The following is a 22,352-nucleotide window of genomic DNA, read 5'->3' as shown; positions in this document are numbered from 1 at the left end:
TCTCATGTCTGTGCATGAGCTGTGCGTTAAGCTAGAGCTAAACCTAGGAGTCGATTAGCTTAGCATAGCGTAGCATAAAGACTGGAAGAAGGTAGGGAAACAGCTTCCCTAACTCTGTTCAAAGGTTGAAAAATCCACTCACGAGAACCCCTAAAGCTCACAAAAAATCATATCTGCTTTTTTTCCCAATCTGTACACAAACTGAAATTTAAAAAAAGACAAGTTGTGGTTTTCATGGGGAGTTACTTGGCAACCAGCGTAACACTGTGTTAGGTGACCTTCTTATATAGTGCTCAACCGGAAAGCGGACAAGTATATTTCCCAAAATGTCAAGCTATTCCTTTAATTTTCATCTTTTAATGCAACAACAACATCTAAGACATTTGTTTTAATAGTCTAAACCTTTTAGCGCTTTTCGCTTTTCTTTTTTCTTTTTATTTATTCAAAATGATATTTTGAGGGATTTGATGAAGAATCCTCTTTATGGTTTACGGCACAAAACAGGAAAAGTGGCAGATGGCTGAACAAGTGAGAAACCACTGAGAGAACCTCCTCCAACATGTTTATACTCTTCAGCAAAGTGACAGAGTACCCACTTGGACTAATGCTATAGGGAGGGGAAGGGGGAACATGTTACATGTGACACATTTCAGCTTTAAACTGAAGAGTCATAATGAACAAGGGAGAGAGACGGTAGTGACCTAATTCATACCTCTTACATTACACGCTCCGCTGGCAGATCCTTGGAACTTTCCTTTTACGGTTTCCTTTACAGCCTCTTAACATATGTGAATGATTCCCTTTATGAATTGGAAAAATCAAATAACTGATCTGTACGTTCCCGTGGCTATATACAAAACTAATCTATTTAAATTTGTTTGTGGCAGACGATGTATTCGGTGACAACACACATGCCCCGAGGCCTTTAGAAGCAAAATCGTGAGGGACACAAAAACACACGCAAACATGCACACACACATTAACACATGCTGGCAAACCATACAAACACCCCTAGCTTGTAGTTTATATATAGTCCAAGAATACCAAGCAGCTCCATATTTTTCCATGTTCTTTTCCATCTACATGCGCTTTGTGTGTTTTTGTGAGTGGGTGGGTGTGTGAGTGTGTTTATCCATGTGTGTGTTTGAATATGTCTGTAGGCATGTGGGTGCATTCCCATGTCTGAGGAGGACCTCTGACACAGGCACGCTGTGTTGAAAATTTCTCTTCTTGCCAAGCTACAGAAGGCTTGAGGGAGGGAGCGAGGGAGGAAGGTGTAGAACGGTGGGAGCAAGCGAGCGAGGGAGGTCTATGTACACCCATCAAAGTTTAAACAAACATTTGAAGACAACAGCGGAAAGCCTCCCTGGGAGATTATGCATGTTGTTCTGCATCTACTTCTGCGCTACATAAGCATTCACATTGGCTGTGCTGTTATTGAGGATGTCAGTCTGAGAGATTTAACAACCGTTTGTGCAGAATAATACATGAGCAGACACACGTTATAACACTTAATATTCATTCTGGGACAAGATTATTACAGGAAAACTTCTCAGTATGATTAAAGTACAAACGTTCCAGTAAATGGAGCCATCTCTTGTCTTGTTATCACAAACAGAAAAATACAGGCTTAGAGCTCTTAATGACATTACATCTCCCTTCCCTGCCACATGAACAAATATCAACTTCCTGTACACTCTGCACTCTGTGGTTTGTCTAAATATGAATAAAGGTCAAAGCAACTTCAAGTTGATGGTTTTTAATTAGCACATCCTACACAGTTCACCTTGGAATAATAATTTGCATAATAAATTATTTCTAAAGCACCGTGTGCATGTGCAGTATTAAACTATTGTGAAACTTCAGCAGCAGGAGGGTCAGGGAAGGTCAACACAGGCCGACATCATTCTGTCTCATCTCCATGCAGGTTGTTTATTAGGGGTCGTCACATGGCCAGTGTCAGTACACACTTTTTGAATTTTACACAGAAACCTATTTTTCACAGCCAGTGCCAATTCATTTCTGTTATATTGTCCCCAAAAGCTCCGATTGTGATTAAAATAAACAACATACAAATGATTTTTGAGTGATAATATAGAACTGAATTTCTTGTCTGATATGCCTCATCCTCAGTCTTTCAAAGCAGTATGTTGCTGTTCTAATTCCAAAGTTTTAATTCAATTTAACTTGTCCTGGCTGTATAGTACTTGTCTGTTCCAGATTTACTCAGTGATCTCTCAGCTCGTTCCAAATCTTTAGTGATCATTTGGGAAATCTGGCTTGCAGACAGGGTTTAAGACAAAGCACCTACAGTGACAAATCGCCACGTTGAATAGAATTGCCAATTGAGAAAACCAGCATCAGAGTTACATCCATATAGTGCGACAACTCCAAATTAAAAGACAAAATCCGTCATTTGTCCATGCCCTCTAGGACAACACATAGAATTGTTTTCCGATCTTAAGCTCCTATTGGCTGGACAACATCATTTGTCTTTACCTTTAAGACTACTACAAATCAGTTTTATGATGACAACGGTATGGTTACAGACTGGTTGGGTTTAGGCTCAAACACAACTTGGTTAGATTTAGGGTAACATCGGGATTTGGGTTAAAATGACTATTTTGTAAAATTAAGAGGACAAGTGGACAGGGCAGGTGGTAAGAGCGGTCGCCTACCGATCGGAAGGTTGGTGGTTCGATCCCTGCATGTCCATGTCGAAGTGTCCTTGGGCAAGACACTGAACCCCGAACTGCGCCATCGGAGTATAAATGAGGTGAATGTTTCCTGTACTGTATGTAAAAGCGCTTTGAGTAGTTGTTAAGATTAGAAAGCACTATATAAATACAGTCCATTTTCATTCCCGGTCATGGTTACGAAACAACAATGCTGATTATTAGTATGAGAGGAGAAACAAAGTCTCCCGACCTCATTCCTATGCAGACTTTGTTGCTCTGTAATAATGTCCCCTTACTTTTTCTTCGTAGTTATTCTGGCTGCTAGAGGGCTTTGTTTCTTCTCCAATGTAAAGAAAAATATAAACTAGTATAGGTGGTTGCTGGTACGGCTAATCCCTGAAAATCAACACCCTTAACACACCCAAAGCTCTGTGCAACTTTAACCATTGTCTGCACATTGTTTTCATACTCGTGTATATAGATGAGAAGCTCTGTCACTCAACTTCCTCAATATAAAACTATATAGACAGCTGCTCCCGGCACACAAGCACACACAGCAGTTTCTAGTTTATTCATGTCCTAGATAACCCAATCCTACTACTTCCAAACATAAAATGATAGAAAGTTGAGGTAAACTAATGCTTAAAGTTGATTATGTATAATCTATAGCAAGCTAAAGACCCATATGTTCATAGACTTAAACACATGGAAATGATACAATGGGCCCTATTTTAACGATCTGAAACGCAAGTATGAAACGCAAAACGCAAGTAGCTTTGTGGGCGGATCTCGGCCGCTGTTGCTATTATACCGGCGGGATAAATGACTCTTGCGCCCGACGCAAATCTAAAATGGGTTGGTCTGAAGTAGCTAGGTGTGGTTTGGGCGTAACGTGCAATAAACCATTCAGAGCGTCATCTCACATTCGCTTGTTCCGTGGCAGATTGATATATGACGGCGGATTTGCCTGCCGCACGTCAGTGTGAGCTGTCCGGGATGCGGCAAAGTAATAAATGCACATCGTGCATTACTCCCGGACCGGATCCCGCCGTAGTTCAACATCACATCTCCTTAATTCCTCTAATATTTCCTCATTTATGTCACACATCCATGATTCATGGAAATGTGTAAATCACAACAAGCCACAAAGAATGCTGTGACGTTTTGAGGACTGTACTGTAAAGTGCCTCCTGATCTATCCAAACATCTGAAGCACATTTTCAGTAATATTTTCCTTTGTAATTATGTATGGTTTGCAAAAATCGGAAGTGCTACGTCCGTTTAGATGAGAAAAGTGTATGCGCGTTGTGCACACGCTACATTATGGCCAAGCATGCGCCCCTATAATAGCATCTGAATAACGCGCTACTGACTTTAGACCAGGTTTTTCCTGGTCATTGGCGGAATTGTTTTCTGAAACTGCAAAATAGAACCAAGTAACGTTTGCGCCTGGACACGCCTCCTCTTTTTGCTGAACCGCCCCCGGGAGCGCAAATACATTCCTTATTTTACCGACGTGCGTCTGTGCAGGGAAAAGTCTGCTGTGCGTCGGGTGCAAAATAGGAATGATACATGCGTCGGTGTACAAAGGCAATTGCGCTGAGTGCAAGATAGGGCCCAATGTTTGTTGTCATCTCTGACTCTGAATGTGAAAATGATTAATTAGAATGGTTCAGCGGTGCAAACATTCAATCTGGTTAATCTGTTCTTGTGAAATGACAGAAAAGGCCATAATTAAATATCATACAAGATTTCCCCCCTCTCTCTCTCATTCTGTTTCATCTCAAAAGATCTGTCAGTTTGAGATTAATACCTCAGACACTAACCCTGTCTGTGTCCTCTTCTTCTAGCAAATCACACACTCTTATCTTTCAGCGGTACACCCGTCCAACTATAGAAGGACAAGGGCTTCTGTCCACATGTACATTTGATAAAACAAATCTTAAGAAGTATGCTTTTCAAAAATGAAGAAAAGAAAGCTGTCATGCATCTATGAAAGCACAAAATACAATGAGATTTCAAAGGTTCATGGATTAAAAACTCCCACTCAAACATAAACAGCCTTGGAAACATTCAACTCAAGTGTGAAAAATAAGACAGCAATTTTACATGCTTTTCTTTGATAGAAGTCGAAAATGTTGGTCACACTCACTGTAATAAACAAATGTACAGAATCTGTACATGTCTGATGCTTTCTGCACTTTTGACTTTCAAACCAGACCCTGCTTGTATCACAGCAAATGTAGAAATAGGTGATTTTTGTATGATTCATACGGATTTGGTATTGCCAACTAACAACTTTAAAATCTGGGGTGGTTTCACCAACAGGCATGACAAATGAGAGATTACACTGTCATGCAATGAAACCCAATTTGATTAAACTACTAAAATCTGTCAGCATACATTTAGCCATAGGATGAAACCAGAGTTTACAAAATAAGTAGGGATGCACCGAATCCAGGATTCGGCTTTTTGACGGGGTTCAGTTTCTGCCGAACCGAACCCTACACTTGCACTACGCGCTACGCATGCCGACGTAATGGCGCCGCCATTGATTACGGGAAGGTGTTTACGTAGGTGGGCCGTTCAATTCAGTAGGTTGTGAGAAAGTGAAAATGGAACTTGTGAGCAGAAAAAGTGTTTGGCAGTACTTTCAGTCAAAAGAAGGCGATTCAAGTGGAGCTACATGTTCAATTTGCAATGCAGATTTGTCTCATGGTGGCAAGGACCCTAACCAATACACAACATCGCCACTGTTAAAACATTTGTGTATGAAACATCCAAAAGAATATGAGTTGTGCATGAAGGAATCTACAGACAGCAGCCAAAATGCAGCAACTTCAGGTACGGCAAAGGAAAAGTCACAGCTAAGAACTTGGGTTAACCAGACGACGACGATTAACGTGTTTACTGTGTTAATGGACTGAGGATCGGAGTAGAATTTGGTATTCGGTTTTGGATACGGCAGAATCTTAACCAGTGGATTCGGTATTCGGCCAAACCCCAAAAATCAGGATTCGGTGCATCCCTGAAAATAAGGCACAATAAAAATGATGACCCCTTTCTAGCTGAGGCCGTGTAATTAGGACTTAATGCTCATACCTCTGCACTTCAAATGGAGTAAAAGCAAGGAAATCAAAGCTACTAATACAGTATGGCACTGATGTCCTCAAAAGCCCTTTAACCAGAAAAGGGGAAAAATAAAATGTGACAATGTCTCCTGGGGCCAAACTGTGAGCTTGCACATTGTTGCATGTCTACCTTTGGCCTGTGTGGACTGGCCAGATGGCAGAAAAGTCAACTGATAAAGTCAAACATGTTTACAGAAGGTGAGAATGTGTGGACGGAGGCTGGTGTTGAGAAGACAGCACCCCGCTGGGAGACAACGAATGTCACACTGCTCAGGGAGAACAGGAGACATGCTGCTTCGTTTTGCTCTGATGATGTCTGATGTGTTTTTTGTCTAAAACGTTTTCTGTAACTGCTGATCAATCCTACACATTGGCTTGGAAGATTTTGGTCCATTCCTCCTCACAAAAATGCTTCAGCTCAGTGATGTTGGTGGGCATGAACTGATCTCTTCAGAGCTTTCCACGACATTTCAATTCAATTAAAGGTTCAGTAGGTAACTTTTATAAAAATAACTTTTTGTCATATTTGCTGAAACTGTCACTATATCCTGTCAGTAGCACATGAAAATAACTTTCTTCTGCCTTCCCTTGGTGCTCCTAATGGCAATTGCTAGTTTCCACCGCACCCAGAAAGAAACAAACACACACCACCCTCTCCTTACACATACTCACTCATCTGCATAAATCACATGTAAATGATGGAAAAAAGCCACAAAAACAACCTACTGCATGTCATAGAATCAACATGAGTAACAAGCAAATGAATGGGCTTGACTGCCGCCTGCTGTCACTGGATTGTATTACAACATACCGAGCAAGACAAGTGCAAGATGGACGGGCCGACTGATAGAGGAAAGTGGACGAGCCAGAGGGGTCGAGCCTTAAAGAGAGAACTGGGAGAAGCAGCAGAGGGAAAGTAGAAGAAGATAAACAGACGGATAAAACAGTTACTGAGACATTAGTATATCACAGAATACACCGGGGTGAAGCCAAGTGTGCTGCTGGGAAATAAAACCAAGGAAGGCAGCACAGAGAAGAGAAAACAAAAGGGCAGAAGAGGTGAAAGAGAGCAAATGAGGATGTATGAGAGGGTGAAGTGGAGAGAAAGGAAACATACAAAGAGGGAACAAAGGAAAGGGAGAGGATCAAAGCAGGCATTCATCTTCTGGGCACCCACATGCCCTCCCCTCTTTTCTCCCTCTCCCTTCTTCCACCTCTTTTGTTTGTCTGGGTGTGTTTTATCACCATGCCTAGTTGATCTTAAACTCATCGGCTTTTTTTTATCCATTCGTTATCTGTCAAAAAACATCTTTACCCAAATCATTTCTTAAACCCACACGCTCTGTGTATCCCCCCTTTCTTGCAGCATTTCCCTCCATGTCTCTCAATCATCCTCACTGTCAAAACTCTATCTGCTCTCAGACACAAACACTTTGTCTCTGTATGTGCTTCACACCCTTCAACCATTCTTCATCCTTTTCACTTGTCCCTCTCTTTAGTCAGCAACAATCAAATAATTCTACAAAATCCCCAGTCCTTAAGCAAACATGCCCCCGCATCTTACAAACGGAAGAATAAAAGCAGATGCAGGCTCGCACACAAACATGCTCCCTGAATAAAACCCTACAGTGCAATTAAACGTTTCATTCCAGAGCTCTCTGCTTACATATATAAACAACTATTATAATGTATTAATTTTTTTTTAAATAAACTATTGTCTGATTTGCATTCCTTTATTCAGAAATAAAGAGGATCTGTGTCTTTTAATGTGTTTTTTTAAGCACAGGCAATTCAATAATTTCACTGACAAGTTTGACTTTGATGTAATCTGTCTTTGAGCTGGAAAGGATGCCAATTTCAGAAATGGTGAATATCTTGATTTTGGAACTCCACTGTTTCAATCTATTTAGCTGACATCATTCAGAGCAACATGTTCAGCAGTGAGAATCAGTCTGCATTTCTGTATCCTATAATTGCATGTACTGTAGCTCAGAAATAATCAAGGGGCAAGATTGTATCTTACATAAGCAATAAGCAAACATTTTTTTAGAGACTTACTCCAGCAAAGATCTTATATTTCTGTTTCTGGTAAGATCATTTGGCCACGGCGCTGCAGCCTAGATATATAGGCGGCTATTCTATTCAATATTCGCAGATGATACAAGCCTATATTGTGATAAATGGGGTCTCTCATCATCCCTCCCTTCCTCCCTGAATTGATAACAGGTGGGAAGCAGCCAGCTAACAAGTGTTTCAAACATCCACCCAGAGTGCAGAGAAATCCCAGCACAGCAGACAGGCGGGCAGGTGCTATTCATAGAGTCTGAGAGATAATGAGGGGGAAAGTATAGGGAGAGAATAATGTGAAAACGAGCTGTTACTGTGTCTTTGTGGTGGGGTGTGTGTGCATGTGGGTGTTGAAGAGGGAGGTGACACATGAAAATAATTTGTGCAATTATTTTCAAAAAATGAGCATGAAAACACCCAAGAATGAATCAATACAATTATATATATATATATATATATATATATATATATATATATATATATATATATATATATATAAAATGCGATTAATTGTTTTCTCTTTGCTGACTTTCTTATGTGTTTTAGACATGTTAATGATAAAAAGATTGATTAAAAAAAAAAACAATGTTAAAGATAATCATTAGTTGTATATTTAAAAAAAAATGGCTTCATTGAAGTTAAGCTGCTTCTACATCAAGATGTAGTGTAACAGAAGAATTTGTAAGGTAAATCTGGAGTTAGTATGAAAAGGAGCACTACTAGAGTAGTTAAGTAAGCATATTTTCTGCTTAGATACGAAGAAAGTGCGGGTACAGTTTGGTCGGGGGTGGTCTTGGCACAAGTACAGCAAAAAAAAACATCTTTAGAAAAGAGTAAACACTTGCAACAAATGGGTTGCTCGGGGGAAGAAAATGTACTGAGGCATTATCAAAACCAGCAGGGAATATGGATAAGGTAAGCACATGTAGAGAGTATGATGCTTTGTTGTAGGGGACTGTAGCAGTAGGTCTGATGCATTTAGTATGCTGTTCATTATTGGAGCAACTGATGCTGTGCTGCCTTCACACCAAAACCAAAAAACTGTGAAAGATGTCAGTTGCTGTCTGTGCTTACACACAGCAACAGAATCATGTCAACAAGCAGGGTAAGGTGTTTCTTGAAGTTGATGCACTTGGCAGCAAAATCAAGCACTGAAACATCTATGATCAGCAACAAAACAGATGAAACACAACAAAAGTTTGATCTGAAATAATTTGGAGCAACCCTTTTTCCTAGAAATTATATTTATATACTACTATTTTTGCCAAATATTTCATGTAGGAAATTTAATTGCCTTGTTGGATTATGTTCAGTGGCAAAGCTTCTTTAAATGAAGGAAAAGCTGTGTTTGTGTACCTAACACAAGTTGTAGAGGGTTGGTCACACACATTTAATATCAACAATTTGGAACTTGACAGATGTGTTTAACAGTGTCTGCTCAGTATGTTGATAGAAAACCTAGTTAGGCATACAAAGTGCGGGATACCGGGATTCACAAGGATCAAAATTGATGCAGCAGAACAAGCGATCATTCTACTTCCTTGTCAAAACCTGGCACCTACGTTAAATCACAATGAAGCCTCAAGCTGCTAGCCTCAAGCAGAGATAAGGAGCGGGCTACACAGGTCTGGCCTTGTATTCTTCAGCCCCAACCAATGCAGACTCGAGTGACATCACTTAAGGTAGATTTCGCGAAGCTCCCTCTGGAGCCGCACAACACTTTATACAACTTTTTTCACATACAGTATGCAGTAGCACTCCCAAAGACCTGTAAACAGACTTTGACATGTAAAATTGGTGGAGTTCACCTTTCACTTAGTACATAAACATAACCATAAAAAAGTTGAATCCTGCTTTAGTTGCTACAAGCGAATATCGCATTGCAAGAACTTGCCAGATATGTGAACAACTTCTCCTCAGTATGTTGAAATAATACAGCTGAGGCAGAAATATACTTCCTTTAAAACGTATTTGCTGTTGCAAAGTAGCAGTATGTAAACTGAGACAGAAACCTATGCACCAAATTTTTGCATTAAATAAAAAAAGTCATGAGAGAAATATTATGGACTAGGCAGAAATGACTGATCAGGCACAAATTAGGTGTCTATAGGGAAGCTGGGCAATGAAAGATGCAAGCAGACATGAACCGAGACCTTAAAGTATCATCACAGACAGCATTGGGCCGTAGACCTACAGTAAAACATTATGTGGTCCGATGCTCAGCAGTCTGTTTACTCTACATAACTGGCTGTACCACAAGAGGATGCAGCCAACAAGGCAGGAGGAGGCTCAGCTACTCTGAGCTGGCAGTCGAGGATACACACTGCAAAGGCTGGGTGCCATGAATTAGCAGCTACAGTACATCCACTGTAATGATTATCTTACTATTGTTACAGCTGATACCACACACTACCACTCACTGGATGCAAGTTGTATGCTCAGTAAGATCCACTCAAAGAATCCACTTGTAGTCACGCTGACTTTCAGAAGTCAGCTTCAGTACAGATGTTCACAGGAGGCCTGTATGGCCTAGATCACACCAACTTACAACCTTCCTCCCATCCACCAGTGTCTATAGCAAGTCAGGAATCAGTTGTATCAACATTACTTTTTAAAGAGGGTCCTTTGAAGCAGTGCATCTGTTAGGCTGCAGACCAGTCTCTTGTGTGGCTTTGCAGCACGATGGCAGCAACAGCAGTAGCATGGAGTGAAAACAGGAGAGAAGAGTAAAGAGAGCTACAGTATGCAGCTAAAAGCAAAATTGTGTGAAATTTCACTCGTTTTAATAGGAAACTGATAAGGCCAGTTGTCACATTTTAATCTAGAAGAAGAAAACAATTACCATGGCAGACAGAGGGAAGACAGTTGAAGGAAGAAACATGGAAAGTGTAAATAGAGGAGCGAGAGATACATTAATCAAAGTTAGAGATGGTAGACAAGCCTTGAGATTAAGCAGCGTTGAACTGACAGCGGGATTTGACTGAGAACTAGGAAAAAGGCCATCAAGATAAAATGATAAAGGAAGAGAGAGCCTGACAGTGAGAGACAGAGAGTTAGATTGTGGTAAAAAGAGGGAAAGAGAGAGGGAGTCAGCAAAAAGATCACAAGAGAGAAAAAAGAAATAAGACTGGGCGTTTGAATCGGGAAAAAAATTGGGTAATGAGATGCTAATGTAACAACAAAAGAGTGAGTGCCCTCCGGGGGGAGCTATGCTACAGCAAGCTGCTTCAGTATGAACACATTAGAAGGGGGAATTGAATTTAAAAATGCCCTTTATTAAACTACTGCAATGTACACAGATTCATTCAAGCGCATATATAGTCATTAAAGTCAATTTAGATTTACATCTCCCCACCTCTGGCCCTGTTTAAACAAAACAAAAACAATGGAGAAAGGGGTGATTACAGTAAGGTGACAAAATGGGATAGAAACTGCAAAGAGCAGAGACAGTATCAGCTGCACATAACTCCTCCTGCATGTTACCCTCCGTTGTGTGATATGAGGTGAGCATGAGGACAAGGTCCCTGAGAGGAAGGGGTGAACAGAAACGAGGGGAGAAATGAAAAGAACAACGAAGAAGTGATCGAGACCCATGAGGGAACATGAAGCTGGATAGGACGAATGGGGAGAAAGGAGGTCTTTGTGATAGCAGACAGGCTTGTGAGTGGGAGGAGGAGATGAAGCTTTACAAGTAAAGGGGAATAATGGAGAGATCCATCGTGCAAAAGATGTAATTACTCAAGGGAATAAGTGAAGGAAAGGAGTGATGTGGAGGATCTGAATAAAAACAGTGACTGGGCAGTACTCAAGAGACCCTCAAAGAGAATACTGGAGGAGGGGAGGAGCACCACTGACAGATATAAGCCTAAAGATAGCATAGACGCACTATGAAAAAATTAGAAAGCTGGAAGATCATTATAACAAGCCCTCAAGAGGATGCTGAGAATGAGCCAATACCAAAGCACAATGAAAGAAAAGAAAAGAAAGCCTAAGACCTGCAGGGATTGTGAGATATTTGTGCTATAAAGAGATGCAGCGGTAACAGAGGTGTGTGTTGTTGAGGAGTGTTATGTGGAAAGAGTGTAGGATTCATGTATTTAGTGAGGCAGAGAGCTGTACTGTGATCTCAAGAGGATGTTGTGAATGAGTGAATGAGTACAAAGAAAGGAGAGGAAGAACGAGGTTGAAGAAAATCCTTCAGGAGATTCAGTTGAGGTGCTACAGCAGGTACACTAAAGAAATATGCAGTTTTCCAAAGACAGTTTACACTAGAAACTTTAAAAAACCCTAAACGAGGCCAGGTTTTCACAAGATCTGTGTTTACCTAAGTTTGTTCAACCGGTGGGACACAAAAACGTCCATATCTATCCTCAGCTCTCTTGTTTGGCTCTGGGCTATATCTACAATTGCAAAACTCTGACTCTGACTCATCTATTCAACTTTCAATGGCACCATTTGACTTTCCACCAACCTCAAGCTTTAATATTTTAACCTGTATAAGAATGCAACATCACATTTTTTTGGGTGAATTCAAAAGACTATTTTATTTCATAAAAACAGCTAATTCAGCTATCGTTGCTGTAGCTCAAAGGACCTGCAGGCCTGGAGCGTGTTAGCGGCAGCACGGGCTAATTGGGTTTCCGTTCTTGATTAGGCCAATTAATTAGAAAATGCAGCTGAGGCCATGAGCGCTCCATCAGGTCATTTAGGGATTACAAGGAGAGAAGAAGAGTCGGGGGAAGGGCAGAGGAGTGGAGGAAAGGTATTGAGCAAAAAGGTCACTCGAGAGGGTCTTTTTTGCGGGAATACCTCAGCAATAGACCACTGAATGTTATCTCAAATTGATTTGCAGACTGAGGGTAATTACCCATTTGTGACAATGTAGCTAATTCATGAAATTTCCCAATTGAAGCTCATTGTTGTTAATCTGCCATGAGAAACGTGAAATGCTGGAATAAAGAGATGTGGTAAGAAATAAAAGAGAAGAGGAAGAGGAGCATTCAGAGGCAGAAGATGGTAAATGTGCTTTCAATGTGTGTCCATCAGTTTGCTCTGTGTGACTCCACACAGTATATACTGTAGCTAACGCTTCATTTCTGCCCACTTTCATGTACAACCTTCATCTACACAGCATATTACGCAACTTTACTGTAGGGCCTTGCCCCCCCCAGCTGCCCCCCTAACTTTGGTGTTCAAAAAAAACTGTGCTTGTAAAAACAAACTGCCACTATGTACACAAGGTTCTTAAAACATTGAAACAAACAATTCATTTATATTACTTAATAATAAATAATAATTGTAGATGTGATCTTAGCCCCCTTCCCCTCAAATACTTAGCTACGTCAAACATGCAGAGCAAGCGTTTGCACAGTCTGGCTGGAACACAGAGAGTCTGCTGCGGTGTGGTGGCCCTGCATCCCGGCAAAGACCGGGGCGACTGAGCTGCCCCTGAGCCTCTGAAGGTGAAGTCAGTTTCCCCAGGTGAAGTTTAAAAAGTTAAATTTGTAATAAATGTAATGTATGCTAAAGGCGAGTTAGCATCAACAGTCAGCATTCTGCTCTTAGATTAGTTTTCATTTTAGATTTAAAGTGGTCATATTATGCTCATTTTCAGGTTCATAATTGGTTTACATGGTTTAATTTTCAAAAAGCACCATATTTTTGTTGTACTGCCCATTGCTGCAGATCCACTTTCACCCTGTGTCAGGTCTCTGTTTTAGCTACAGAGTGAGACATCTCAACTTCTGTAACATCTTTGTTGGCACAGTAGCTAGGTAAGGCTCACAATTGCTAGCTAGCTGTTTCTCCAACTTCGGCCTGTACAAGGCAGGATTAGCTGGGAGACTTCTTCTAAAAGAGGGTGCACTTCCAACATTGTGTGGAATACCTGCAGAACAGGGACATGTAAGTAGTTTTATGCAATTTATTTTGTAGATTAGGCTGAATTTGTATGTGTTGTAGCAGTGTTTTGCCATTGAGAACGACCTAGCATGCTAACGGTTAGCCCCCTAGCCCCCTTGTTTCGGCTAGTGACGTAGAAAGACGGGCAGATTTTGAACAGCTCACCCGGAGACTGAAGACAGGACACATTCAGAAACCCATATCTCACTCAAAACAGCATAGGTGTTTTTTTTTTTCAAAGTTAGTATGCGTGTGAAAGCACCAGAGACACAACATAACACCCCGAATCCAAGCCCCCAGGAGGAGCACTAAGTGCATGCCAACATGGGCTTAGCGGATAACGGTGGTACTGCACCCCATGGCCCAGAAAGACTTTTCACATAGACATTACATGGCGAAAGAAACGTCTATATTTCAGCGGATAATTTGTTTCGGGGTATATCAACCTACCAGCCCGAACACTGAAAGGGTCCTTGTTTAAAACGTTACGTTTTTAAGATTTTTAACATTCACTAGAAGCAAATCCAGAATTATTCAATTTTAAATGATGAACGTGCATAATGGACGCGAGCAGACCCACGGGACTGCGCACGCCTGCTCACATGACTGTTCTCCCGAGCTCATGTAGCTAGCTGTAATAATGGATATAGCTAATGGTTGTTATTCACCATGTGTTCTATTAATACGTCCATGGTATTATCTTATGAAGTTATGATAAATCCGAGGGATGTATGTATGTTGTAAAGCCTGTTATGTGGATGTAACGTCATTAGCGTTTCCCAAACTGGCGGGGCTATCGGCTCGCTAGCTAGTTGCTAACATCAGGGTTAGCTAGCATGGCTGTATTAAGATCATGCCTACATAACATTACTACAGACATAGTGATTACATCGCCTTGGTTCTCTCCTATGATACATCCGAGGGCTGTATGCTGTAAAGCTTAACGTGGATGAGAGATGAAGCCATGGATGAGCTCTGTTCACCAAACTGCAGGCTAACTGCTAGCGCTAGCTAGTAGCTAACTAGCTAGTAGCACGACATAATGATTAAATCTCCTTGGTTGTCTAGCTAAATACATCTATCGTTTATTTAGCTAAGCATGTAAACGATCGGGAACAACGACAACACAATGTTTAATGTTAGTGAATATTTTAGACAATGAAATAGGCGAGTTCATGAGTTCGCCACTTGTAAGAGACACGGAAGATAAGCTCATGAACGAGCATGTTTCTACCGGTTGCTACGACAACACAAACAAATTGTTGCTAGTGCGCGTGTCCACCGTGACGTCATGGGCCAAGAATGCGGAAAAGCCAAGCTCCATGTTGTCTTAATGCGCTTTTGAGCACTCTCATTGGAACGTAAGGGGCTTCCCGCCAATCACTGTATCAGGTTCTCTTAATACATCCATGCCCGAATCCCAGAAAAAGTGTTTTTTTCATAATATGGGCACTTTAAGAGAAGAACGGCATAATACAAAATATTACAAACTGGCATGTTTGAATTCATAACGTTTACAGAGGGTCGCCGTTTCGGTGGTGTTACATTACAACACACTACACAGTGCTTGCTGAGACCGATCATTTGTATGTGATTAGTTAAGGAGTACTTCCTCTCATATATCACGTTAATAAGGCTCCACAAATTAAACCAGGGGACATCCTTTACTGTCAAACTGGGAAAACAACAAATACAATGGGATTAAGAAGGCTAGTCTAAACATAACTGTTGTGTGCATGTAATAAATCTCTTCTGATGTTATGTTTGTTAGGCTACTTATTAGCTACAGGGCCCTACAGTGTAATGTAATACAAGGATAACCAGAGCTTTTCACATCTTGACTTTTGCAGGCCAGAGTAGCTGGAGATATTAGCTGAAGCGTAAAAGTGGGGATACTGCCAGCCAAGAAAATTCAGAGTAGTGTACAGGAGGAAGAGAAGGAGGGAAATGAAGAAGGAGAAGGCAGTAAACTGGAGAGACCAGGCAGGTCAGAGCAGGAGAAGACCACAAAAGGAGATGCAGAAATAAGTGAAAGAGAAAAGGGAAAGGAAGAATTGACTGTGAGGGATGAGGAGGAGGCTGCAGATTCAGAGAGAGGGACAGAGGCAGAGTGATCAGGAGGAGGCAGATGAAGATGACAAGGAGGAAGAGTCCTGCAGTTACCCCTGGACCATATGGTTTGTTTATATTCTCCTTCTATATAAATTGCAGTACAGCAGCATAACATGTCATGTTTTCAGTTTTTGGCTATTTCCATTCGGTTGTATATGTTATATGGTTAGATATGTAAAGATTTACATATACATAAACAATTATATTTTACAGTTTCTCTATTATAGCATTTGTTTGACCTTTTGTTTGATCATAATTAGCAGCCATCTGCCGCTGCCGGTTGGGACACAGAGACGGATACAGATATACAGATATAGAGAATTATGATTCATAATAATTATGTCAGTTGGTATGGTGAACGGTGGCAATTATAGTAACAATAAAGATAATGGAACTATGACTAGAAATAGTAGTTGTAGCAGTTCAGGGCGTAGCAGGGTGTTGCGGGGCATAGCAGGGCATAGCAGTGCGTTCGTTTACATATGGGGGTTCCCATTTACCGTCTTCCCCTGCCACCCTGCCAAGATCTCTCGCTACCCCTTTGCCACCCCATGTAAAATTTTCTAGATCCGCCACTGCAACTGTACAATATCAGCACAGTCAAGTCTGATGAACACAATAGGTGAACCATGGTGCTGCATGCTGGTCCCTTTTGAACAAAATGTGTCCAAACACTCACCTCCACAAAGAGGAAGCAGGGCACGATGTAGGTGCTGGTCTTCTGCTGGCCGCTGTCTTCAGGAAGGCTCCTCATCGCTCTCCTCTGTGCTGACAGCTGACTGTCAATCATCTGTGGGGTAAAAAGTCATTGCAAAGCTTTACTTTACTTATTTCTGTTTAAATTGAAAGGATATGCTGGGTGCAGAGCTACTGGGCAGTAAAACACAAACTACTTCATGTTTGGCAAAAACTAAAATTGCAAATTTTGAACTTGACATCGAAAAAATATATTATCACTCAAGCACAGACAAATATGTGAAATTAAAATAAAGTTGTGTTGATCATTTTAATGTAGTGCTCATAATAATAAACAATAAATAGGGCAGCCTGGGTCTTTAAGATAATTCAGAATTCAACCGTAAACTCATGCCAAGCCAACCTGTACTATAAGTTTGGCTGTGGATAATAATTGGCTTGACTTGTTGTTAAGGAAAGAGACCTGACTGGCACCTCGAATTAGTCATAACCTTGTGACAACAATGAGTCACTAAACAGTCGTATGAGTTCCAGAAGAACAAATAGTCTTTTTATATTCAGTGTCGGGCTGAGAGTAAATCTTAGGGTGAGAGTTTCTTTTTTACCTGAAAGTTCAGTATCTAAATCCTATTTACACTTGTTTTAAAATGTGTTTTGGTGATCCAAAGACAAGTGGACAGCCGAAGCCGTTCACACCTCATACGTCTCTAGCTGACCACTTGTGTTCAGATTTCATTACTGCCTACGTCACTTCCACTAGAAGATTAAAGGGCCCCGTGCACAGTTATTACGCCCACACGTGAGTGGTTGTGACGTTACAGCTGGGTATATTGTTGACCAACCAACAGAATCCAACACATCTCCTTCGTTCCTTTTCTTTGAGCATTTGTGTCAAAATATGCTACAAGTTTAAAAAAAAAACGTAAATAAAAAGTAAAACCTCCTAATACACAAAAATGTCCCTTGGCAGAAACATTGGTGCTGCTCATAGGTGGTGCAAGGAAACAGTTGCCTGCATGCTATTATGTCCAATGCCAACATTCAAGGCCCATCTCAGCAAATAATTAACCTTAAAATCAAGCAGTGGTGAAATGTAACTCAGTACATCTGCTCATACTTATTTCCATGTTATGCTTCTTTATGCTTTCCCTCCATTTCAGAGGGATATATTGTACTTTTTACACTTCGACATGTATCTGACAGCTGTAGTTACTAGTCACTTTGCCGATTCAGATTATTAATACAAAATCAAAATCTAATGCAGTAATATGTGTGAGATCAAACCTTCCCCATAAACAATAGAAGTCCATGCATTAAACTAATTAAGATCTTCAATCATTATAAACACTCCTTACAGCTGGAGCTCATAATGTGATATCCACCCATTAGTAAACCAGGGACCTTCATCACTGCTGATAGCCTGTGCGCGCCATGTTGTAAATTTTATGAATAATTATGTCTGAGCACGAAAAGAGAATCCTCTCATCATCTCTAATCAGGGTTAAAGCACCTATTTTTTATGCGCACAGCTACGTATACACATGCACAACACACACAAACTCACTCACTAATATGCAGAGATGCCCACAAAGATACATTCTGCAATCACACGCACAGGTGCACACGCACACACACACACACACACACACGGTAGGCAATCAAAAGAATTGGGGTTGAGGTTGAAAGGAGGAGAAGTAGAGTGGAAACAGAGGAGCGATGATCAAAAACAAAAACCTGACAGAAAGAGATAAGAGAGACAAAGCCATGATGCAGACGTTCGGAGACTCTTCAGAAGTGAAGAGGGTGGGGTGAAAGCCAGCAGACTCAGCAATGGGAAACAACAGCAATCAGGGGATAACAGGTAGAAGTTGAGGAAAAAAGCTGTGGTCCCCAAAGTGAGAATAGGAGGAGACGGAGGAAGAGATGGTGGGGAAAGTTCGTGCAGGAAGGCCAGCTCATGAGATGCTCAGGGTTTTCTGACATGGTGAATTATGTCAAAGTTTTTTGTTTTTAAGTTGAGGGACGCCTCAAAAGGCATTCACTCTTTGAATCAAACAGCCAACGCAGTTTTTCTAAGAACTTTGAAATCATGATTTTATCAATCGTAAAGCGACTGCCCTCAGCAGTCTTCAATATGATTTATCCATTTAAACACCAATTGGTTCTCCTCTCAGATATCGAGCCTATTCCTTCCATCTCCTTGACAACAATTATCTTGCTGACTTTATGCCTGAGGGGAAATCTCCGCTGCTGTGTCAGCCCTTTCCCCAATCAATGGTCGTTTTTGGTGAGCGGGGAGGAAGCCATTTCACAAGGTTGGAATGCGTCCATGTCTTCATCAGTGATATAGTAAAATGATACATTTGAAACAAGAAACATTGTCAGGAACCACATTTTTTTTTTTTATCTTGGAATGAATCCAATTCTTCAAAGTTCTTTTAAATTAAAGCATTATAATTAGGGCTGTCAATCGCTAAAAAAAAATTAACTAATTAATTGCACAATTTGCTGTAATTAATCGCGATTAATCGCTTTTTTGAAATTGAGACTGAAGCTTATAATAATGGATATGTAAATGCTAAATCACTTAACTTTGCAAATATGAAGAAAAAAACAAACAAGGAAAGGTTCTGCTAAGTTCATAATGTTTAATATCTTTCAGAACAACAGCAGCAACAATTTGGCTTAGTCCTGCTGAAGGCTGCTGAAACGGCTAGAAACTGTCTGACTTGAGAGCAGATTTTTGTCACCGTCCCCGGCTGCTGTCGCCTGCTCTCGTCTACTTTACAGGCGAGGCGCAGTTCATCTCCAACGAGCCGAGAGTTCAGTTCATCTCCAACGAGCCTATGTTCAGTCGGCGGCAGGGCAGTTGGGACGCACCCGGAAATGGCGAGCAGGATGAGGTGACTAGTCTCTCAAAATCTGACGAAAATCTTCTAAACTGACCTTTGTTGAGCTGAAATGAAGACAGATTCAGCAACTGCACGGCCTATTTCTCGCTTAAAATGTTTTCAGAAACATGTTTCAGTGAACTATTTTAGTACAATATGAGATCCTATTCTGAACGGCCGCCATGACAGTCTGGCTTTGGATTTCTGGAGAAAACAAACCCATGTGACGCGTTTGTCCAATCAGCTGCCGGTTTTCATTACTTGGGCAACAATACAGAGTAGCGCCGCCTGCTGTTATGGAGGCGTATTACATTTCTCAGCCGCCACATGAAGTGAACAAACACAGCTGCGTTAATTTTGTTAATTTTTTTTAACAAGTTAAATATTAAAGAATTAACGCAAAAATTAACGCGTTAATTTTGACAGCCCTAATTATAATTCATGTTCACCGAAGATGCAAAGTACTTACTATTAAGCAGTCTTGTAGTACTCAAGACCGGTCTTGGTCTCAAGACCAATTTCTGAAGGTCTCATTTTGGATTCGACCGCATTTTTAGTTGGTCTTGTCTTGGTCTCAGACGAAGAGAACTATGGATTTTATTCCAAGACCGGTCAAGGCCACAACTGCAGGGATTTCGCTAAATTGCCTGTGCAGTGTCTGACTTATGCCTATGTGTTAAAACTTGCAAATGTAACCAGAAACTCGACTTATATTTAATTTGAAATGTGTCACGGTAAACCCCTCTCCCTACCCCCTTTACACACACTCCCAAGAAAGTGAATGCGGGAGACAGGAGAAGAAGTTCTGGCTGTCTAACACAAATCTGGTCTTGGTCTTGAGTCGATCTCAAACCCTCAAACTCTTGGTCTTGACTACAACACTGCTATTAAGTATTGCTGCAACATGTTTAAAGGATGATTACTTTATATGCATTAATAACTAAACCATTAAAGATGTAATACTCCCATTCACGTAAATCCTGTCACATCTCAAACAGTTTAATCTAACAGAAAAATGTAACATACATACATACATATTAAAGATTACTAGACTCCTAAACCAGCAACAAACAGAGATTTAAATAATTATTCAAATTTAGATATCCTTTTAAAAGGTGTATACAAATTGTAAAGCAAGCTGCACACCAGCTACTGAATAACGTTCCTTGCAATTTTCATGTTGGGGATCAAATCATTCCTGCAAAATCACCTCACCTTGAACTTCCATTATCTGGCAATGAAGTCCCTCTTGGCTGTCTCTGTTCCACATCACAGATTTATCATCACAGTCCCCTATTTGTAGCTTCACATGAGACTTGTTTATGGCAGCAAATGGTTGAAATGTCTGTAAATTCAAAATAAATGTGCACAACAATAAATGAAGTAAATAATAAATAAACTTAAATTTGCACAACCACACATACAGTATTTCAGTATGCATTGTGCAATGTTAGCTGAGTGACAGAGCAGTACAGACTGCACTCGCTGTGTTTAAGTGTGTTAATTATTCAGGCTGTGGTTCATGCTTGTCTGCCTCATAGGACACACTATCCCACTACATTACATTACATGTCATTTAAATGATGCTTTTATCCAAAGCGACATACAATTGCTCTGTATGTCAGAGCAAGTGTCTTGCTCAGGGACACATTGGCTGATGTATTGCAGTGGGAATCGAACCCAGATCGACCACACCATAGGCATGTGTCATATCCACTGCACCACCCCCACTATTATCCCTCTACTCCAATTTAAGTACAAGCTTCTACTATAGTCGAGCCTCAGTACAGCACAAAGTGCTTTGATTAGTGAAAGACATTCATTGATGCTAAGTAAAGAGAAAACAGGTTGTGTACACACACACACACACACACACACACAATGAGAAGCAATGTAAGTTGGCATGACTGACTGTCTCTTCTGTTGCTGTCCATGTTGTTCACTATGATGTGCATTTTTAAGCTCCGCACTGGCACCGTGGCAACAAAAGACCCACTCACTATCTCGCTGGCACACACACTGGTGCATACACACGCTTGCAGAGACTGATATTTAAAAAAAAAAAAAAAAAACACCTGTATGCACAGGCTCACTCACACACACAAGCACAAGTGACCATCATCGCAGTATTCATTACACGTCAACTTGTCCAACAAGTGGTTCCTTCACGGCTGATACATGTGCGTGTGTGTGTGTGAGACAGAGAGAAAGAGAACATCATGCACATAATTGCTCCTGTGCTGCACCTCAGGTTCAACAATGTGGGTCGGAGAGATGCACAATCACACACACACACACACACACACGTTTCCCAGAAAAACTGTAAAAAAAAAAAAAAAAAAAAAAAAAAAAGGTTAGAAAAACTGGTTACTGGTTAGAAAAACTCTCACCTTAAATCTCTGTATGCTGGAAACAGTGCTGCTTCCCAGTGACCGCTGCCTCCTCCGAGTCTCCGTCTCTAGGAGGATTTGCTCCTGCAGCAGACTGCCATTCTGTGGTTGCGTTGTGGTCTCAGCTCTGCTTCTTTCTCTTTTCCCCTTTTTGTCTCTTTCAAAGCAAAACCACCCCTCACTTCCGCCGCTCCGCCACTGAGAAGCCCGCGGCACTGAGTGAGAATAGAGAGAGAGAGAGATAGAGAGCTTGCCCACTGCCAGGCACCCAGCCTCCAGCCAGCCTAGTCTATATCTGTCTGCACTCTGCCGCTAGGTCGCTAAGCTAAATATGATGATCTTCAACAGCACTTCAAGGCTAATTAGTCAAGTGAAGGGATCCACAGGCTTGGTGAGGGAGGCTGTTGCTGGTGCATACAAAGATAGAAGAGAGAGAGAAGGAGAGAGAGATTGTATGTGTGCATCTGTATGCATGTAAGAGAGAGA

The 22,352-nt window shown here is 41.0% G+C and overlaps 1 protein-coding gene across 2 annotated transcripts in view; it reads right to left on the bottom strand.

Moving 5' to 3' along the window:
- The window catches only part of plppr2b (phospholipid phosphatase related 2b), a 56,369-nt gene extending 34,307 nt beyond the window's left edge, over positions 1-22,062 (bottom strand). For both annotated transcript variants that reach the window (XM_028600502.1, XM_028600508.1), the window contains exons 1-3: positions 21,867-22,062; positions 20,692-20,821; positions 16,569-16,679 (exon numbers count right to left, since the gene is read on the bottom strand). In XM_028600502.1, coding sequence (XP_028456303.1) covers positions 16,569-16,679 — 111 coding nt within the window. In that variant the 5' untranslated portion in view covers positions 20,692-20,821; positions 21,867-22,062. The remainder of the gene's footprint in view (positions 1-16,568; positions 16,680-20,691; positions 20,822-21,866) is intronic.
- Between the last annotated feature and the right edge of the window lie 290 nt (positions 22,063-22,352).

This window comes from Perca flavescens, chromosome 2, assembly GCF_004354835.1.
Source record: "Perca flavescens isolate YP-PL-M2 chromosome 2, PFLA_1.0, whole genome shotgun sequence".
In the NCBI taxonomy this organism is placed as follows: Eukaryota; Metazoa; Chordata; class Actinopteri; order Perciformes; family Percidae; genus Perca; species Perca flavescens.
This window is presented reverse-complemented; position numbering and strand designations above follow the sequence as displayed.